Source organism: Haemorhous mexicanus, chromosome 11 (genome assembly GCF_027477595.1).
Source record: "Haemorhous mexicanus isolate bHaeMex1 chromosome 11, bHaeMex1.pri, whole genome shotgun sequence".
Classification (NCBI taxonomy): Eukaryota; Metazoa; Chordata; class Aves; order Passeriformes; family Fringillidae; genus Haemorhous; species Haemorhous mexicanus.
The window spans coordinates 21,279,991-21,302,384 of NC_082351.1; the positions used below are offsets into that span (position 1 = coordinate 21,279,991).

General features: G+C 42.5%; 1 protein-coding gene across 1 annotated transcript in view; it reads right to left on the minus strand.

Annotated features, from left to right (window-relative positions):
- Positions 1-22,394, minus strand: part of LOC132332455 (contactin-3-like) — a 100,865-nt gene that overhangs the window by 45,062 nt on the left and 33,409 nt on the right. The window contains exon 3 of the mRNA XM_059856831.1: positions 10,655-10,750. Within this exon, the coding sequence (XP_059712814.1) occupies positions 10,655-10,750 (96 nt within the window). The remainder of the gene's footprint in view (positions 1-10,654; positions 10,751-22,394) is intronic.

Sequence of the window (22,394 nt, forward strand, 5' to 3'; positions counted from 1 at the left end):
AAAAAAAAAAAAAGGAAAAAAAATCATATTAAACAACTTGTGGTGTGATTTATTATGTTTACACCATTTGCCTGTTGCTGATCTTAGGGCACCTCCAGGGACACAAACTCACTCCCTTTCTGTCAATTACAAGTTTTCAGTTGATTTTCTGTTATAAATGGAAGTAATATGTCTCTCCTGGGCTTCCTCTGAGTTCTAAGCCTTTGCTTTCCAATGCATTTTTTCCTTATTTGGCGACCATACATGGATAAGGTATTGGAAATTACAGTTATTACTCAATTTTTATTTGTTTACTACGTCTTGGTTGGCGGCTTCTCTTTATTTTGCATTATTTGATTATTATTTACTGAGCAGTTTCCAACACACTCAGCATGTTCACACTGTTTCAGGCCTTTTGTGCACCTAAGTGCTCAATTAAAAAAAAAAGCTTATGAAATTACCTGTCATTTTTAAACCTGAATTCTTTGTGAAATTCAACAATTAAATTACCATGGCCTTTGGGGTTTACCAGGGTCATTTCCTGCTATTTATGAAGCTGAAAAAAACCCCAAATTACTCTTGCTAAAGGAACATAATGGGGTAAAACCCACACATTTATTGGTTTTTAACTATGTTCAAAGTCAAGGCTGAAGTTTATGCGCATCCTTTTGAAAATATGGTTTTAAATAACGTTTAAAGAATTTTAGAAATCTAGAACTTAAAGAAATTGCACATTTCTTCTGAGTGAGACAAACACATCACTGGAAGATCTCTTACAGAACCAGGGTGATTTTACTTCTTGTAAACAGAATTTAAGTGACAACAGCAGTGCTGGAAATCCCAAACTCTAATTAAATTCAGGAAGTTGGAAAAGCAGAATTTAGGGAGGGAAAGGCACACAGACCCATGATCAAAAGGAGAAGAATAATTCAAAAAGTTCATTTTATTCACTATTTGCATAAATAATGCCAGCTTTTGCTCCTTGTCTTCTGGGCCATCACTTCTTTACACCTGCTTAATACCTACCTGCCAGCCCCATAATTCACACAAAACTGAGACTTCTAAAACAGCCCCAAGTAAGGGAAGTGAACAATGTTCTTCTGAAACAGACTGAAAATGATCCAAACTGATGGGATTTGAATTAGCCAAGTGGGTGTTTCCAGAAATAAAACTGGCAAGAAATGAAAATTCTTGATTTTGGGGAGCATGGAGCTGACTGAACAGTACTTCAAGGTTAAAAACCCCCCAAAATAAAAAAAAAAAAAAAAATTCAAGCCCAAATACACACAAAAAACCAACCACCAAAACATAAAAAAGTTTCATGTCCATCTCGATACCCAAATCCCAATTATTTCATGCACTTCTCCAGCTCTGATTTTACAATATTCTGCAGCAGAAACACCAGGAGAAGCTGAAACATCCTGGAATTTTGTGTCTCCCAGTGGCTCTCTGCCTATCCCACAGGATGGCAGGTGGCTCCTGGAGAACTGTTTCCAAGAAAGTCATCAGACAGAATTTAGCAATGACAGAAACTGCAATTAAAAACATGGAAATCTGCAGCAAAACAGCTATTTGGAGTGATCTACCTTAGGTGGAAAGTGATGGAAAAGCAACACTGATTTTGAGAGGGTAATAACAGACTCCCTAATTGAGGCAGAAACCAATTAGTTCATCATTTGGCCCAATTTCAGCTGCAAGTGTGATGGAGTGGCAGAAAAGGGAGCAGTTTGGGGACGAGCACCCCTCACTCTCTCAGGAGGAGCTCTGAGAGCTCACACTGAGCATTCAGGCTGGCCTTTGTGGGACAATCACCCACAAAAACGTCCATTTTTCACCCCTGCTGAACCTCTGGCTGTCTGCACAGGAACCTCTGGGAAAGTGCAAACAAACTACCCAAAAAGCAGGAAATTAATTAATGAGGTAAAAGTTCATTAAGGTCCCAGAGGAGGCTCTGGGGTGCCAAGTGCCCTCACCTCCCTGCAGGCAAATCCTTGGATTACACTGCTGTGGGACTGGGATAATGAATGTCAGTGCTCCCAGGGGTAGAACTGGTTTTATTTTACATAAATTAATTCAAGCTTCTCCTCAATACCTTTCCTTCCTCACCTGGGCCAATTTTCCTGCACTCAGTTCAGCACCCCATCCTCCCCTGGCCAGCCCCACCACCAGCTGCTCTTGGTGTCACCTTCCCTGTGCCACAAACCAAGAAACATCCCCCTCATTTCTCCTGGAAAACGTTACAAATTGCTTTCCAAATAAAAATCTCCTGCTCTGGAGGACAAGGTGTTTGTGTGCTCCCACAACATTTGTGTAAACTGGAGCTTAAAATGTCACAAGGTGCCTCTGTGAGAAATGGCAGCATTTTGGCAATGAAAAACCAGTTTAGAATATTATTTGAGATAAACTGTAGATAATTTCAAGGGTTTGGGGTACATTCCTGCACACATTCACTGCTCAGAAATTAAAAACTATCCTAGGTATGTGCAGCTGGGGAAAACAAACCAAACCAAGGCTCAGACTGCATTTCCAGGGGGATCCTGGGCTGTTGGCATTCAAGTAGCTCCATCACTGATAATGAAAAAGTCTTTAGCTGCAGTCACACTTCAGAGAACAAATGGGGCTGGTATTTACCTTTTGTTCATGTTCTCTCTATAAAAATAATGACAATTACAAAACCTCTGTGCCAGGCTTGACCTGTGGCCTCCAGGAGTGACATGAGACAGTGAGATCTGCTTAAAATAGGTGCAATGTGTTCCCAGCCACTGGGATTTCACATGAACTCTGCAGGAGAACTCTTCTGGCTGAATTTTTGTTTGCACCAAATGCAAACTGCGTGATGGGAATGCAAGCCCAGCTACCAAAAGTGAAAAATGCATCCCTAGAAATTAATTTTATATTCCAGAGTATAATGGCAACACTCTGATTTGAAACTAATGTATAACATTAATTGTTTTGGCATAAAAGGTGAATTATTTTATAGCTAAAATATACCAGATCAATTTTCAGCCTGCTGTGCAGGTAATCAGGCATGCAACTTGTGTGTGTGGAACAGCCCAGAACAATGAGAGCAGTGAGACACAAACACACTCAGTATCTTGCCATTCCAATCTACTCACTTAATGAGAATACTGAAAGGTTTCAGCTGAAGCTGCAAGGTTCCCACTTCAGGCTAAAACCTGATCTTCATTTTTAAACAAAACAGGGCAAGAGTCCACTTGCTATTTTGATTTTGGAATGAGCTTTAGTTTGATGTAAAACCAGACATAGTTCTTCAAAAACACTGAACTGTCCTTTTTTCTGCTGTCCCCCAGCCACAGGAGAGGTAACTGCACACAAGGATGTGTCACCTGGGCTCAGCTGCCACAGGGATGTCACACAGCCACTGAAGGTGGCTGAAGCCCCTGAATAATTCCTGGAGCTGTTCTAAATCATCCCAAGCAGAGTCACAAGCAAGGCTCACCACTGTAATTAAAGCACCAGCATTTCCCAGCTCATCCTTGGGAAACAGAAGCTCCAGACTGGCAGCTGATTTCTTTACTAACACCAACCCCCTCCTGGCCAGTCTGACTCCAAAGTCTCCTGGCACTGTCACATTTTCTGGAAAAATCCCTTCCCCAGGATTTCTTCTCCTGGGAAGCTGAGAAGCCTCAGAGAAAACTGAAAACAAGAATTATCTGATTGCTTCTGTGTTTTGCTGCTTTGGAATGTGGTTTTGGAGATTGCTTATCCAGCAGGTGGTTGCTTGATTGGTTTGGTGTGAATTGTTTTAACTTAATGACCAATCACAGCCAGCTGTGTTGGACTCTGGAAGGAGTCACAGGTTTTCATGATCATTCTTTGTAGCCTTCTGTCCGTATCCTTTCTCTATTCTTTAGTACAGTTTAATATTGCATTCTTAATATAATATCATAAAATAATAAATTAGCCTTCTAAGATCATGGAGTCAGATTCATCTTTCCTCCCCACGACTTCTGTCTGTATCCTTTTTCCATTCTTTAGTATAGTTTAGTATAGCATATAGAATGGAATGGAATGGAATGGAATGGAATGGAATGGAATGGAATGGAATAGAATAGAATAGAATAGAATAGAATAGAATAGAATAGAATAGCCTTCTAAGATCATGGAGTCAGATCCATCTTTCCTCCCCACGACTTCTGTCTGTATCCCTTTTCCATTCTTTAGTATAGTTTAATATAGCATTTAATTCAATGTAATGAATATCATATCATAATAAACTAGCCTTCTAAGAACATGGAGTCAGATTCTCATATCCTCCTCTCTCTGGGGAGCCCCAAAAATCCCACGGATTCCCTGGAGAAGGGCTGAGCACGTGGGACCATCACGTGGCCAGGGACCATCAGCCAGGAGCCTGAGCATGACTTTGCATGGAAACACCCCTGGGTGCTCCCAGGGCAGCCCAGATGTTGATGAGAGCTCTGCTGCTCCGGGCTCCCAGTGCTGAATTAAAATCCCCGTTTTGCTTCCCCTGGAGCTGTGCAGGGCATGGATTGGTTCCTCCTCATCACATTTCTGCACTAATTGTTCCAGACTGGCTGTGTCATTGCAAGAGCCCCCACTCTGGAGGCAGGCAGAGAAGGAAGAAAGTGCTTTAGGAAGCAATATGTAAATACATCCCCATTAGCCACATCCATTCCAAGTGACAAACTGTTCTTTTAATCACCTCCCTAGAACTTTACATTTAATTGCTGAGAGCATTTCCAGAACTCTGTTGTGCTTTTTCAATAGCTGGAAGTATTTTAAAATTGCTTCCTGCCTGTAATAATTTTGAGGATAAAAAAGGCGATCGTTGAGTTTATTGCTGAACTAAAATAAATCTGATTTCTTGTGAATGTTAAATATTAGGGACATAAACCAAGGGAAACTAATGGAAATAACCCAGGAGTCAATTTTCAAAGTAAAGCACCAATATTTATATGTGGAAGCAGTACTTAGTGACACTTTCATTTGGTACTTTGCACTCTTTTAGGAGAAGGTGCTTGATAAAACCCTTGTGTAAAACAAAAATTCCCTTCAGTACTCTTGTTCTGAGTGCTGGGACTGCAGCCACCTCCCTCCTGCCTCCTCCTAATCAATTATCCTGTTTGCAAAGAAAAACCCAAATATTTCAGTAGAGCAGATAATAAAGAGCTGGAGGAGAAACACCCCACAGTCACAATTTAGGGATAAAAATAAACTTGGTGGAGAGCCAAATGCAGTTATTGCCTCCAGTTTTCTCCTTTTCCCTCCAGGCAGAAGTGAGATACCTGAGACTGGGTAAGTGAAAAGCTTCAACCTGAATTTCTTTCTTGCAATTTGGCTCCTCCTAATCAACTTCTCCCTTTTTCTTTCCATCCCTCCTTTCTTCCAAGAGATACTCCACACTGGAATGTGGAGTTCAAGAGCTCTGAAAGGTTTTGGGGTAAGAAACTGCTAAAAGCTTCTAAGGTCATTTATCCACCTCTCTGTCAGCTTAAAAACATGCACTATAAAGCAACTGAAGACAATGCACAAATACATACATATATAAATAATAATTATATTATTATAATATTTATAATAATAATAAATCTATAAAATATTAATTTATCATTTATAAATAAGATGTACTAGTTTCAGCCTGGATTACCTGTCAGCTTAAAAACATGCACTACAAAGCAAATGAAGATGGTGCACAAACATATAAATATATATATAATTACAATATTATAATAGTTATAATAATATTAAATCTATAAAATAGATATTAATTTATAATTTATAAATTAGATGTACCAATTTCAGCCTGGATTACCTCAGCCTGGAAAACAGGTTTGTCAAAAGAAAAAAGTGTTTCAGAATGACTGCATTTGACCAAGTGTACAGCAGAGTGTCTCTGCAGCACTGGTTTGGTACTGGTGCTGAAAATAATGCTCTGGCAGACAGAAATCACTGGAAGATCCAGCTGTGAACATGTATTATTTCCCCTCATATGGACAAACATAAGTGTCTCTCAGGTACCATTTGATTTCAAACTGTCAGCTGAAATTTGTGCAGATGATGATGATGACACCAGCAGGACTATTGAAAAATATGTTTTTAAATAAAAATGCCATTTCTCCTTGGCAGATTGAAATAGCACAGGAACACTGTGGAGCCATTTCTAAGGCCAATGCTCTTACAATATTCCAGGTACCACTCTCCTCAAAATGCATTTTTGTGCAAGAAGCTCTCTGAGTGTGATTTATTCCTGATGCCCAGGCGTGTGTCATCCACAGCCTGCAATGAGAGCAGGAAGCAAAGGTGCAAACCAGGATGGGGAAGGGGAGTTTAGATGGGATATTGGGAATTGTAACCTGTGAGAGGTGGGCAGGCCTGGCACAGGTGCCCAGAGCAGCTGGGGCTGCCCCTGGATCCCTGGCAGTGCCCAGGGCCAGGCTGGACACTGGGGCTGGAGCACCTGGGAGAGGGGGAGGTGTCCCTGCCATGGGGTGGAATCAGACCTTTAAGGTCTCTTCCAACCCAGAACACTGCTGTGCAGTGTGGTGCTGTTCACAGGACGAGGGAAGAGATGAGAATCTTGACTCCATGTTTCAGAAGGCTGACTTATTATTTTATGATATATATGATATTAAAAGGAAATGATATATTCAAACTATACGAAAAGAACAGAAGAAGGGATTTCATCAGGAGGCTTGGAAGGAAGAGAAAGGAATGATAATAAAATCTTGTGACTGCTCACAGCCTCGACATAGGTGGCTGTCATTGGTCATCGAGTAAAAACAATTTCACATGCTGGGTAAACAATTCTCCAAATCACATTCCAAAGCAGCAAAACTTGGAGAAGCTGAAGCTTCTCAGAAAAAAAGATCCTAATGAAAGGATTTTTCATAAAATATGTTTGTGACAGTGCAGTGGGACAGAAATCCTATTCTGGAGTTGCACCCGTTTAACTTCACTTTGCTTTAAAGATATAGAACATTTCCAAAGCCAAATACATACAATTAATTCAGCTTATAGCTCCCTGAAAAAACAGTATGCTGCTATTCAAGAGTTGCAGGAGAGAAGCAATCAGAGCATCCAAATATTTCTGGCATCTGAGACTCTTTCCATGCCATGTTATCCATGAAGCAGAGCCCTGCTGGAACTTGCAGGTCTCCAAATGGCAATGCAAGAGGCACGAGCAAAAATTTGCAAGTCTAAGCACTCATTTGGAACAGACATGGCATTATTCAGTGAAGGATTTGTCACAGCAAACAGTGAGCAATAAACTGGGATCTATTTCTCCATGATCTAATATAATTTCCTATCAGAATGTCACAACTCACACAATATGCTGTGAGCTGAATTGATCCCTGCCCTTCAAATCCTGCCTCATCTATGGATTAAACCTCCATTTATCAGGGAGTTACACGAAGAGGGAGGACAAATCCTTGCTGCTTTATCCATGTAGGAACAGCCCTGCCATACTGCATGAAAAGGAACACAGAGCACACATGGCTAATTAGGAATAAAGCAGAATTTCCTTGCAATTTCTCCAAGCAACAGCTCCACAAAATTATTGTTATTTATTTAAGTTCTCCTGGGTTATGGTCACATTTCCCACGGGAATAATGCAGCAGGAAGAACACCCATGTAAAACTAATGTAGGGTTTTTCCAGGCAAACCAAAATTTGTTGAAGTGTTCAAATAACCACCAAGCAAAACTTCACTTCTACCACTAAAAATCATCTTTTTCTCTGTGTATAAAGCAGCTTTACACCACCCCAGACAACACAAAAGGACCATGCCTCATTGCCTGCTCCTCTCTCCAAGAGCAGAAACACCTCATAAATCCAAAATCAATGTCAGCTGAGGAAAACTGACTGTACTAAACAAATATAAATCACAATATACAGGAACAGAAATAACAGCTGAAGACAAGCTACACAATGATCACAACACAGTACAGTGGTACCAGGAGGTAAAACCCTGCAGGAACTCAGCTCTGCTTTACTGAGGGCTTTGTCACTCGTTAGATACCAATTCTGGAACAAAATCAGTAGCAGAGAAAAATCATTTTTAGATCTCCATATGTCTAGCTTTTCCCATTCTTGGCAGAATGGGCAAAAATTAGCATCACATGAATGTTTTTTAACCAGCTGCACATTAACTGTGTCCAACATTAAGTCTGGGATATTGAGATGTTTGTTGGATCGACAGCCCTTTAAAACCATCAAAGACATCACAGTAACACAGCAAAAAGTCAAAAGAGCTGCAGAGATTTCAGTGCAATTTAAAGGTTGTAACAACTGGAAAAGTAGCAGGAGAGCTACTTAAATCCATTTTTGACATTATTTTACCTTTGGAGCATGTGGGTGAGACGGATTTCTGATTTTTGGTGGCAAAAAAAAAGGGAATTTTAACAGGTTCCCTGCAGCAGAATTCAAAGATCCAGAAGTATGGCCATGCAGAACGATGACAGATGAGCATCTTAATTATCCAAACATCACTGCTCAATTATGAGACAACTCAGGGTATTTAACATAAAACCAGCCTGGATCAGAAAAATATTTGGGGGAAAAAGCCTTCACACTCAAATCCAGTCATTTACCGAATCTTCCACTCAGTAAATCCCAAACAAGACTGCTAAAAAAGGGAATTTTATTTAATTTCCAGAAAGGGGAAATGTGGTAACTCTAAATAAAGTACTGGAGTGGTTTGTGATTTGTAAATGGAGTTTCATTGCTGGCTCAATGCTGGATGTCCAGAGCCCAGAGGAGCTGGAACTGCACACTCAGAAGGACAAAACCACTGCTCACTGCAGGAATAATTTGCTCCCCGTTGAAAAGGGACATTCATATGACTTATGCAAATATCTGTGCCTAAGATAAGCAAGGAAAAAAATATGATAAATTGCAGAAGGGAAGCAATTTTCTTTTTCCATACTATGAGCTGGCATTTCTTTGGGGATGAGCACTGGTTTCTATTGTAACTGGGATGCTGTACATGGAGGAATAATCACTATTTAATCAAGTCTCTTCTTGCAGAGAATGCAAGAAAAAAGTGCAATTAAGTTAGCAAGATCTTAGAAACTGCACAACACACCAGAAAACAAAAGCAGAATATTTTGGGGGCTGCAGGGGGAGAGGAAACAAGCTGGTGGAGCACGTTTCTAGAATTAGTATTGTCTGGAATTATTTGATAGCTCAGCGCAATAAATACAGACTCCAAGTTAAAAAAAAGAGTCAGATCACTGATCTGGAAAGGGCTGAACATCCCTCAGGCCAGGTCAGCTGGTCCTAAACCATCCCTGCCCCTCCTAACAAACCACTTCTGCTTCCTGGCTGGATGTTTTATCCCAGACCTCCTGCTCTGCATCCCACCCTGAGTGTTTTGTGTCACCTTGCTACAGCTTTATTTCAGTGAAGAAAGGAGAGGGTTTTTGTTTTTAGCACCTTGCTCCACGTCTCCTGAAAATTTTAACAGTTAATCCTCCAACTCTCAGACAGATCCAAGGATTTGAAATAATTCTGGTACCAGTTCTCAACCCTGGGAGAGCTCAGCTCTGTGTTTGCACCAACACCCCAATTAGTGTGGGGGTGTCAATCACCTCCCATCTGCTGACTGCAGGAGGAATTCTCACCTCTTCCAACCACTGTTCTCAGCACCATGAGCATGTCTGGCATCACCTCCTGCTCCACACCTCAAACTTAAACCTTGCCAGAGGCAGGCAGCGTTGCCTCAGCTTGGCCATCACCTCTGGGTGCAAACCCACACACAGGGCACAGCTGTAGGCACAGCTGGGCCAGTTCAGGCCTTGGGCTGCCTCTAGAAGGAAAATTTAATCATTCTAATTCTTATAGATAGCTGGGAGAATGACCCATTTCCTCAGCTGCTGAAAGACAAAGCTGTTGCAAGGCTATAAAGATGATTTAGGAGTATGTATCAGTTTAGAGGGGAAAAAATTCTGCAAGCTCAGACAGTTGTAAAATTGCCACTTTATGGCTGTGTCTGCTTGGACTCTGCCAAATTTATGAGGCCACAACACCTATATTATTGAATATAATGTCTAGCTTTTATTACCTTGTCTTTGCAATCAGATCTAATGTTGAACATCACAGCCCTTCAATAACGACACACCGTATCAATTAAAAACAATAAAACCAGCTCCTTCCAGATATTACTTGAGGCTCAATAGCAATTAGTCAAAGACTGAAGATGCAGAATGAGGGAAGAAATGTACTTGCAACTTTTGGTCCACCAAGAATCCGTATACCTACTTTTCTCACCCCCTGAGTGCAGCAGTGGTTTAAGTTACACAGCATCATTCCACCCCACCACAGAATGTCTTGACTGCAAGAACACAGGCAGACACCAGCACTGCTCAAGACAACCTGCAATTCTCTGCTCACAGGGAAAACTGGATTCATTGAGGCTCAGCAATTGTGAAATTGGGCAGAAAGTAACTCTAGAAGATACTCCATTAATTACAGGAAATCCCATAAAAACCAGACACATTAAGTGCATAGGAATTACTAGGAATGAGAAAGGCATTCCAAGATAAAAGTAAATCCTCCTCAATACCTCCCTCCCCCCTCCTTTGTTTCTGGTTTCTTTCTCCCTGCTTTGACTCAGAACTCAGATTTCGTTATAATTCTGATTTTCAGCATTCCAGGGATGCTGCCCAGCCCCATCACCCCGAGGTCCCCCTTACCTCCAGCCCGGGGCGGGGTCCCACAGAGCAGCACGACCCCCTGGCCCTCGCGCACCGACACCGCGCTCCTCATCCTCGTCCTGGAGCTCTCCACATCTGCCAGGGAACACCAACAGACAGGACAGTGACACTCTGAAATCCTGGCACTCTGAAATCCTGACATTCTCAAATCATTCCCAACTCCTGGCCTCCCATCTCTCGGTCTGCAGCGGAGCCCGGCAGACTCAGCGCAGCCCCTGCAGAAGCAAAGGCTGCCTGGCACCAGGGGGGGTGACAGAATTAGAGCTGAAAGGACCCAATCTGCACTGAGATAATTCAACAGATCCTGTGGCTAATTCTGTTCTTATGCCTGGCTTCTGCTACCCTGACTCTGATAGCCAAAAAGGAGCCAATGACTTAAAAATAGGTCCTTCATCAACTCTTTCTTTGGAAGTGAAGGCTGTGATGAACACAGCATCAAGCTCCCATGTCCAATGTAAAATAACATTAACAGCTATTCAGAAAACAGACATGGATCTTTCCTAAGAGCAAGGAACCTCCTGGACCATATTCCTGCAGGAGAATCCCCTGGAGCATCACTGAGCCAGAGCTTTGCACCTCGGCGTGCCGACCCAGTGCTCTGCTCTGCCTGGCCTCGGGTCTCTGGGATTATTTCAAGCTGTGTAAGGATCACAGGGCACCCTGAGGTGGAAGGGATTATTGAGTCCATCTTCTGGTCTTTCAAAGGACACCCCAAAAATCACACACAGCATTGTCCAGCACTTCTTGGGGGGAAGCAAATGCTACAGCCTCCATAGATGTAAATATTTTATATAAATTTATATTGGCTTTCCCTCTAACTGGTGAGTCAAGACCCAAGAAAGTTGGGCCTCATTATACCCTTAAACTAAGCTAAATACAACATGTAATACAAGCCAAGATCAAAGTCCTACACTTCCAAAGGCTTTTCCATAAATAAGCCACACATTTTTCCATAACAGATGACATTTAAAAAAGAAAAATTTGTTTATAACCTTGCATAGGATGCTGAACTAACAGAGTCTTTAAATGAGGCTGTCTTTATAACCAAGCATAATAGGAGCAGTGAGTTGACCAACAGCAGCTATTTCCCCAAAATACAGCATTTTTTATTACTGTAAAGCAACAGCTGTGACAGTGAGAACACTGAATAAGAGCTATCAGAATTTCAATGCTTCCTTTAAAAAAAGCTGTAGTAAGAGAGCGTTGTACAATCCTTTGTTAGTGCACAAAAAGCTCACAGAATATTTCTTAGGCTGTTTTCAGCTTTCCAAGTGAATTTCCTCACAGGTATCCTCAGAATAAACTCAGATCCTTTTGCTGGATGTGATGGAGAAGTCACATAAAACCCCAGCCAAAGTGATTTCACTCAGGGATCAAAACAGCACAGCCTTCAATTGCTGTTTCAGGCCCTTCCAGCACCTTGCTCTTTCCCCCACAACATTATACATTCATCAGCTGCCCCAACACCATTCCTCAGAGCCATGCAAGGAAAAACCAGGAGCTGACAGCACCTCTGAGAACACACAGTGTTGTGTTCCAGGATGAATCACACCCACAGAATTAATATTGTACATAAAAAATTCATTGAGACCACATTTTGGCCTCTTACGTCACAACCATCAGAAGTCATATATCTTAAATAACACAATTTCCATAACTGGAATGGGGTTTTAAGCCCATGTGCTCATTTATTTCAACTACAGACCTCCAGAACCTTCCTTGTCTTTGTGTTGTCCAACAAATGGCAGGATGGGACTGGGTGGGAGCACCTTGGGAAGGGATGTGGGACATGCTGGAGGGCTGGGAAGGCAATCAGCCCAGAGGTACCCAGACAAGACCCACCACAGTCCTGCAGTTTGACTGTTGCAATGTTGTAAAAATTGGAATTACTAACCACTGATTGCAGGTGAAGACTGCTGCCACAGATAAACAGTTTTTGGGGAAACAAGAAGCAATGCATATCCATCCAAAAATGGAGGATATGAGCCATGCTACAATAAAAGAATCATCTCCCAAGAATTAGCATGAAGCTCCCCATCCCACCTTCCAGAGCAGCTCAACCACCAGACTCATCACACAGCTGCCAAAATACCAGCACCTAATTTCTCCACAAACTTCTGAATTCTCTTGTCTGGCACAGCTTTGATGATGACAAATCAGCATGCAGAACAGGAGCAGGGCTCTTTGTTAGCATGACTCAGTGGAGTCCCCATCTCTGACCTTGGAGAGCACTGGCTGCTCCTGAACACGGTGCTGCTCTGATTTTCTGCTGCTCCTGCAGCAGATTCAGAGGACTGAAGGTCAAATCCAGGCATGTTTGGAAGTGAATCAAGAGTGATTGTTTATCTTTGAGCTTCGTGGTAAGGTTTTTGTTTGATTTTTAATAAAGTCACTATTCCAAGCACAATAACACCAGGGAGGAGAGCTGTGTCTTCTGACAAAACTCATTATTACATGAACTCATTGGGAAGGGACATTAAGTCCTCAGGGTAAATAAAATCCCTTAAAAGGTGGACTAATAATGGCAAAGCTTGTTTACTTTTACAGATTGAGCTGTATCCCTCTGAAATCAGAGGCTCTCATCCTGCTGAAATGTCTGTCTTGGCAGATAAAATATAACTGGAAACAAAGACCAGAGATCAGGACAGAAGATGCTTTTGAGGAGTGGTGAGTCAGAACAGGATTCACTTTCCAGCACCCATGGGATGACAATGTCCCTCTGATCAGTGAAAGAAAAGGCCAGAAACATTCAAAGTGTTTCTGCATTTTATCTGCTGGACTCAAGACTGGTTTATCCATCAGCAGATCTTTAAAACTTTCTCAAACTGGTCACCAAACTGAAGTGCTTTCATTAGTTTTTCTTGCCTTAATCTTTTCACTTCTTCCTTGCATTTATTACACTTCACTTTTAATCTCTTTTCATCTGAGAAGCAACTATTCATGGAAAAAATTAACAATTTAATTACCTAACCCTACCAGGCAAAGGCTCTAATCCTGCCACTGAAAATATTTGGGTAAAAATGTTACAAAAGCCCTGACTGCAAGAGAAAAAAATCCAACAAAAAAACCAAGCTAGAACTGTAATTTGCAAATTAAATGTTTTTATTGCCTGTTTATAGTTTGCCATATAGAAGGAAGTTTAAAATTAGCAACTGAGACTTTCTGACTCCTGAAGCAGCATTTTCTTCTCCCTTCCCCTGCTAATACATGTATTTTCCTAATTGCTTTAGTACCAGGCCCATAAAGTTGTATCAACTGAAATATACCCACCATTGCAATAAAATGGAGAAAAACCCCACAATTCAGCTTGGTTGAAGTCTTTGATCCTGCCCAAAGTGAGAACAACAAAACAAGTTCCTATCCATGCAAACAGGATGGGAAAACTGGACACTCCACTGGGTTCCCTCCTTTTAAGGAGTTCATTAAGTTCATTAAGCCAAGTTTTCAATCTCAAGCACTGAGACTGCAAGGGGCTGAGAAAGATTCCAAAACGTGGAGTGACAGTGATGTGAGTATCAAACCTGTAACAGCTGCACTGGAACACTCCTGGACACCCAGGACACCCAGGACAATTAAAAGATAAAATAAAAATCTGTGGATTCATGATGGGAAAACAGGACCTGGAGCATCTCTGTAAGGTGAATGAGACTGAGAACAGTGACATTTTGATAGAAGAATAAATCAGAACTCATCTCAGAGCCTGCTGACCACGTTCACTGCAATCACCTTCCAGAGGTTTCTGTTTTGTGATCTCCTGTAATTGAGAAGGGACAGGCCAAGATCACATCAAACAGCACAGCCTTGCTCTGGAGAGACACAGAACATGGTGCTATGAAAATCCAGAGCATTCCTGATGACAAAGCTGCTCCACACACACAGCTGCTGGCGTGGGGCACTGCTGACTTATGTGGTGTTTTGTCAAGAAAGCTGGGTGATATTTCACCCCCAGACACCAGCTCTGTACACAGGAACTCTGTAAGATTTGCAGGCACTGCTAGAACTTGCACCAAATCCTGTTTATTTTTTTTAGTAATACACAGAACACATTCACTGTGAGAGGAGCAGGTTTCAGTTTTCCAACTGTTTTTTTGTGTTTGTTTTTTTTTTAAATTCAGGCTTCCAACTCCAAGTCCAGCAACACCCAAGCATCCCATCACACTCAGATCAATTGCTCTTTAATGTCAACGTGTTTGTTAGTAATCCTACCATGTTCTGAAAACTGCAGAACAAGGATTCCATCTCTACAAACATAATTGTGCCTTAATAGCCATGAAAATATTTATTGTATTGCTGCATCAGACCCACTGTTATTCAAAGGAGCAGAACTTGTTAAATGTACTTTAGGTATAATTCTGTATTGGATGTTCAAGTGCCTAAATGAGTCAGACAACCAAATCTAAGCTGTTTTCTTGAGTGGGTAATTCTGAAGTGGGGACTCTGTTTGATGTCAGCCCATAATGAAGCACTAATTCACAGCCCACTCGCCCTGGTAAAAGTCACATTATTAAAGAGATCGGAAATTCCACTCTCTCAGCTCTTGAGGGCAAATAACAGCCTCAGCACGTTGTAATAGCTGTGTTGGTAATGAGAACTGCTGGAGAAAACAGAGTCACACCAATTTGTTCCTTTAAAAAGAAAAAAACAAACCCAAGCAACCACAAAACCCAGCAACCTTCACCACCATCCCCTAACTCACCTGTGTGCACGAACAAACCTTCTTCCCCACGCCCTAAACCCCAAAATTGGCTATACCCAGGCACTGCTGTGATCATGAACTTGGTATTTCCTCAGACAGACACCCAAAAGGAAACGTGCACTTGGCATAATTAATTGCCACCAGGATATTTGGGATACACAGCCTGTTAACCCCAACAGGAATCACCACACCAGGTGAAAAGCCAGGGAAAAACCTTCTGCTGCCTTCCCAGGGCCTGGATGGAGCCTGGCAGAATCACACTGAGCTAGAAGGGAGGGATGAGACCAAAAATTTCCTCTGTAATCAATTTCTGCTGGGCAGAACAGAGGACAAAAATACCAACAGTGCAGGAGTGAACATCACTCAAAGCAGGCAGGGTGGGGGGGATTTGTCACTTGAGGAGAGATTCAGAAGCATCTCCAGGGTTTCACTTGGTCAGGCTGGTGCTACAGGGGAATCACAGAATTCCACACCAACAAAATCCCTTTCTCCTGTGCCACGTGGCTGAACTTGCATTTCATGGCCTGAAAGCTCCACGACAGAGCAAGCAAAACAACCTCCACCCCCTTCAAGGCTCATTCTACACCCAAAATGCTACTCAGATCTGAGTTTGAAATACTGTCCCCATCTCTGCACACGACAGTCCCACCAGCAGAGCCCATGTGAGCATCCACAGAACACCAGAGAAATCCACTGAGTTTGAAATACAGCAATCCATAGAAATATTGCCACTAAAATGCAGCAGACCTCAGTGCAGAACAGACCCTGCAGGTTGTTTCCATCCCACAGGTGAACAACCAGCCAACAGCAGCAAAAAAACCCCTACAAATCTCTGAAACTCCTCCTCTTCCCTTGAATCAACTTGAGGTGCAGGAAAATAGGAAACAGGAGACATTTAAATGCTCTTACACCAATTAAAGGAGAATAATTCAAAAGTCTGTGCTATATAAACACATGCAGGAAAAGCTAAAGAATAAATTGGCACAGATGCATCAGAGTGTGGTGAGCAGGAGATGCCAGCATGGGAAGAGGCAGAACAATTTGCAATAATGAGGGGAAAGAAAGGGATGAGGTGATTTGTGGGCTCTGTGGAACTGAAGGAAAGGACCAGAGGCAGCAGAGATCAAAAAAAGGCAGTAAAAGAATATTAATAGCATAAAAGTTGAGTCAACCTCTGATAAACAGGGAATTTTTTTTTTTAAACATGTTTTGCACTGGCAAAAATGCACTAAGAGAACTGGAAAAAAAAACCAAACCAAGCCCTAACAGTGTTACTGGGGAAATGCATGTTTTGAGAGAAAAACGTTCTCCAGTAGGTATTTCCAAAAATATGCCTTCCATAAATTCATATTATCTGGGAATTACCACTCAACTCCAGGCAAACACAGCACTGAACAAAGCAATCCAAGCAATTTGAGAAATATCTCAGGAGGCAAGGATGTTTGCTCAAGGAAATTATCCTACAGTCGACTTCTCAGATGCAACAGAGATTTTTTTTTCCTCTAACACTTTCCCAAAACAAGCCCTAAGAACATCCTGGCAGTCTACTGAGCACCAGGCCTGGTAAGCACAAAGCAGGTTCAGTGCTGAAGAACACCAGGCTATTCACAATTTAATAGTTAAACAGATGGCTAAAGCCCTGCCAGATCTAGCTCTAATTATCTGAAGGTTTGTTTATTTATTAAATATGCAGCACTGCTCCCAAAAAGCCTTTCCTCAATAAATAAATCAATGAAAACCATCCTAAAACAGCTCAGTTTTAAAGCTCTGGGAACATGCTGATGACAGTGGGATTTGGTTTTTTTCCCTGCCACTGAGTTCAGCCCTTTATGCTTCCAGAGATGGCACCAGAAATGCCCAGAGTCTGCCCAAGTATTAAAAATTATCACCAGAAAGGATTCCTGGATGACCAGGATCTGTCATCTCCTCCTTCACAAGGTATGGAGCACCTGGCACAGACCCCAGCTTTGCCAGGGGCCACCTGGGCCAGCCCAGATGGGACAGGGACAAAGGACAGACCCAGCAGATGGAGAAGTGTCCTGCCCACAGATGTCCCTCCCCAGCTGCTCTCCACACCTCCAAACCACCAACCTGAGTCAGCAGAAAAATCCAATGTTCACAGCCATTCCTGAGAGCTGTGCTCTCACCAAAATGTGGGGCCTCACCTGGGCTGAGCTAAATAACATGAAATATTTTGTTGTATGTGCAATGAAACACATCATCTCCCCATCCATCAACAGTGGAATAATACTGTTTCATTTATATTATATAAAAATTAATATATTATAGAATATATATACAGTCAATTATATAATTCTATTATTATATATTATGTTTATATATTAATAGTAATAATATATAACAGTGGAATAATAATTATTTCATAACAGTGAAATAATAGGCCAAGAATAAGACATACAACTCACCCTGCCAGAATTACCTGTGCCATTTTCTGTTCCAAAATCAGCTGGGTTTTATTTCCAGGTTCCAGTATTTCTAACTGGACATCTTAAACACTGGACATTAACACACGCTAATGGGCTTTTCTTTTTTGTGTTTATTTTAATAATTCTCCTCTTTACTGGTTCTCAACCTCAGGTGTGTTATGCCTCAACTCTTTAATAAAAGGAATACAAGGGAACCTGGAGAAGGTGACTATTTCTACAGAACTGAATTCCATAACCCACTTGAAGTAAGCTGTAGAGAGGAGAAGGTGCAAGGATTGATTCCCACCGTAACAAAAATAATATTTACAGAGGAATTTAGGAGAAATTTAAACTTTTAATTCTATTACTGAAGATGAAAAAGAGGCAGAAATAAAAGTTATATGTTTTCAGAGCACATTTGCCTGGCTCATGCAGAGGAAGAACAGCTATTTCACTTATTAACTATTCACAGCACAATTTGAAGGAAGAGGTGGGCGAATTTCTACATCTGACAAATAAAGCCCCTCAGACTCAGCTTTTGGGATTGACATTAATTGCTGCTGGGAAGTTCCAGCCCACCATTTCTGAATCAGGGACAGAATGTGCTCCTCCCTGGACTCCTCTCCAGCCCCAGCAGGACCTGAGTGAGCACCAGGGTGTCACCACAGCACAGAACAGGTTCTGCAAAACTGCTGCCAACGTTTCTGACTGTGAATCTCTGGGGTTACTCGCTGGGATTAGACTACATTAACAGGCTCAGAAGGACAGCAGAGATAAGAAAAATGATCTGTTTCTATCCCAGCACCAGACAGCTCACTGAGGTTGTAGCTTAATGGATGTTCAGGAGCACATCAAAGCAAACCAGAACTTCCTTCACAGTTGCAAAAAACGTGGCTAAAGCAGTCTGGAGTTATTTCCTTCCAGACTTCAGGGAACAGGAATGCAGGGAAAGGCATTTCTTAGCCTGATGTCATTTGCAGCTGACAAGCAAAACAGGTATTTTCTGTGGCAGATAAGGCAGAAAAATTGAAGGAAACCCCACGTCACTGTGGTGTGGACAGTGGAGATGTTTAAAACAATGCTAATCTGCCAGGTTCACATAAAAATGCAAAAATGAAAATTAGAACTTTATCTCCAAGAGACAGCATGGAAGAGTCCATGAGGAAAAATCATTTCTCCAGTGCTGAAGATGAAAGCCAAATGATGAAGTTTCCCAACAGTCACATCTCCAACCTGTGCACAAGCACGAGCTGTTAATTAATTATTTAATGAAAAGCAGAAGAAAACCACTGCATAACCTAATTCAGTATTGTGCAAAACTACTCTCTAGTCCCTAATAAAATTAAAAGAACACACTGATGCTGCAAACTCAATTATTTGAAGGTAGAAAATGCCAGAATTAAGGCTGCCTAAGACCACAAACGTTGGCAGAGGCACAAAGCAGCAGCCCCATCAGCGAGATCCCAGCACTGTGGCTCACACCAGGGCTTCCTGCTATTAAAGCAGCCACTTCCCTGTCTTACCTGGAAACCTCTGAAGTGCTGCTGAGTGTGTTTAATTAGTTTTCAAGAGCCTGAGTGCTCAGTGGAAGGTGTGAGGTTATTCTGCACCAGGCTCTGAGCTCTGGCTCCGTGCTCCTGGTGGGATGTTTGGGGGAACCAGAGGAGCAGTGGCCACGTGTGGCAGCTCCAACACACAGAGCTGGACCCGTGGTTGCTGTTCTACTGATGTGGAGCTGTGTACACAACTTTCTCCCAGTTGTCCTTGCCATCAGCAGCTCCCAGCAGGCAGCACAGGCTCCGTGGTGCGGGGAGAAGGGATTCGGGAGCAGCTCCAGGAGATGCCCAGAGAGGCTCTCTGCAGGATGCTCCCACCACAAGGTCCAAGCCACTTGATCCTGGTGGCATTTCTGAGGCAGGACAGACCCAAAGGCTGCAGCCAGGCAAACCCAAGTCAGTCACTGCAGAGTGGGGAAGGGCTAACACCAGGGTCAGGCAGTGAAAGCCTGCTGTGATACCTGTGAGACCAACACAGACCTCTCATCAGGAGACATGAGTGACCTCTGTGAGCACCCCCTTTCATCCCACTGCTCCTGCCAGTGACAAGCCCAGGCTGACCAGCCCAAGCAGGGTGACAAATTCCACCTGCTTGTCATCAAGCCCAAATTCCCCTTGCTCTGCCACACATCCACTTGTGCCTCTCAAAAATCAGAGCAGCCTTTTCAGGACATGGGCTAGAGCTTCAGCCTGGCAACAGAAGCTCTCTTTCAATATAAATCATTGCTCTGACCCAGATGTAACAGAGGCACATTGGAAACCCAATCAGTGTAATCCCCAGGCAGATAACAAATCCCAGGTTTTGCTTTATCAACAATAATCGTTACACAATTAAACAAAGGGGTAAAGAGATGACAAAACTGCATCTGGCCTGGCTCAGGCTGAACTGGGACCTGCAGTGTCTGGAGCAAGAGCAGGAGACCCCTGCAAGCATGACTTGGAATAAATTAAATTCATTACACAAAGCTTTTGTGGTGGGAACTCACTCGGGCCCTCGTGGGTCACCTTGTGCAGAGACAGATCGATGGCACCCAGGGCGTGTGGCACACGGGGACCTCGCTGTGCCCACGTGCCAGGCTCCCAGCTGGGAGCACAGCAGCCCTCTGCCAGCCTCTCCAGACACTGGCACGAGACAAACCAGTCCCACCCTGGCCACAGAGGCAGCAAACACCACAGTCTGGAAGGATGTGCAGGTCCCACAAGTGTAGATACAAAGGTCAGGCCTACAATCACAAGACAAGTTGGTTTTTTCTTTCCCCCACTCATTTATTATGAGGCAATAAGGTTCCTTGAAGAAATAAGACAGTAATTCCACTGAATCCTCATCAGGAAAGATAGGAGAAAAATAAGGGATGAAGAAGACGCAACTGGCTTAAAGAGGTGCTGAAGTTACTTTTAAATGGAAGCAAAAAAGATACAGAAAAAGATGAAAGAGTAAGTTAGAGCAGCATGTGTTATTAAGAGCTGAAGTTATGAAATACTAAGGAGAAAAATGCTACATTTTGCTAACCAAAGCAGCATAAAAATTCTTCTGAAAAGAATCTGAAATAAAATCAGGAAGAGAGATGTAGTAAGAAATCAGAGGTTCAAAACCAGCTGAATGCAAAGGAGTGTTAACAACAGATAAGGAAATGCAAAATACCTCTGTTAATATCAGATTATTAAAAATCAAAAGCTTCATATCACACACTCATACACTCATTTGATAGCCAGGGAAGCCTCTGGCAAATCACAAGAGTTCAGCCAGCAGATGAGAGGCTGTGGCACAGCAGAACCAGCCCCTACACCCAACAAATCACTGCCTCATTTGATTTTTTAACTTAATTAGTGGGTAAAGCAGCAGTGTGGACAGCAGAGGCAGTCAATGCCACTCCAAGTCATTAGATGTGACAAGGACAGTAAGTTCACCCAGGGAAGCTGCACTCAGGGACAGGATTCCTGCTGGGGCTGGCTCCTTTCTGACCATCCTCTCCCAGCTCTCATTCCCAAAATCAGGAATCCCTGTGAGCCCAGCAGTGCCACTGCAGGCATCCCCTGCAGGCTGGGGGTTTTCTGCAGTGGTACCACTTGTAAATGACAAATGGCTGTGGACAAAACAGTGCTTCAACTTCAGACTAGAGCGATTCCCAGACATCATTAATATTTCAACCTGGCTCAGCTTGTTTTGGGTAAAGAGGTTTTGACTCAGTTACTTCCATTTCAGGAAAACATCTGTACAACATTTTTGTAAAAAGCTGTAGGAATAAAAAGTGCTAGGAAAACAAATGAAGGCATTTGAAACACAAGTGGTAAAGAGAGCTTCTACCCAGCTGGTGAGTTCATCTTCCCAGCCTGCTCCATCCCCCAAAAGCCAGTCCAAACAGATTATCCAGGAGCACTATTTTATTTTTTTGCTCTTCTTGCAGCAAGAGAGCAAAAAGAAAAGGCAGGGATCATCTGAGCACATTAACCTCCCTGGAAGAGAAGGGAATGAGACAAGATCTTTAGAGAATTGCATTCTGTCTGCCTCCACAGTAATGGCATTACACTTGAATGAAAGCAAAATTATGTGGAAGACTGTTAGTTTACTGAGGGGTCAAAGAGATGACAGCTGTGGCAGGAGGAGGCAAACCTTTAATATGCCATGATGGACCAATGTGCACATCCTTCAGTGGATGAATAAATGTGGCTGAACAAGGGATTACACCTGAGCAAGCAGCAGCATGGATTAATAAATTCAGCATCAGACCATTCAACAACAGAGTGCAGGAGTGGGGAAAAAAAAAACAACTCCTGAGAAATAGCTGAGTTCTGCTACTCCATTTAGAGACATAAATACAATCCCAGTGCTGCTGAGGTGAGTTTAATAGATTGAGACATGTAAGTAAGAAGAAAACCCCCCAAAGACAGGGAGACCTCAAATCTTTTTGCTGGTATCTGAGCAGAATTGATCTGTGGCAGATGCTCCATGTGCAGCCTGATCCCCAGCCTAAGCCACACTGCTCCTTGCAGGGTGATGTAATCCTCAGAAATATATCCTTAACTGCAATTGAATAAAAAGT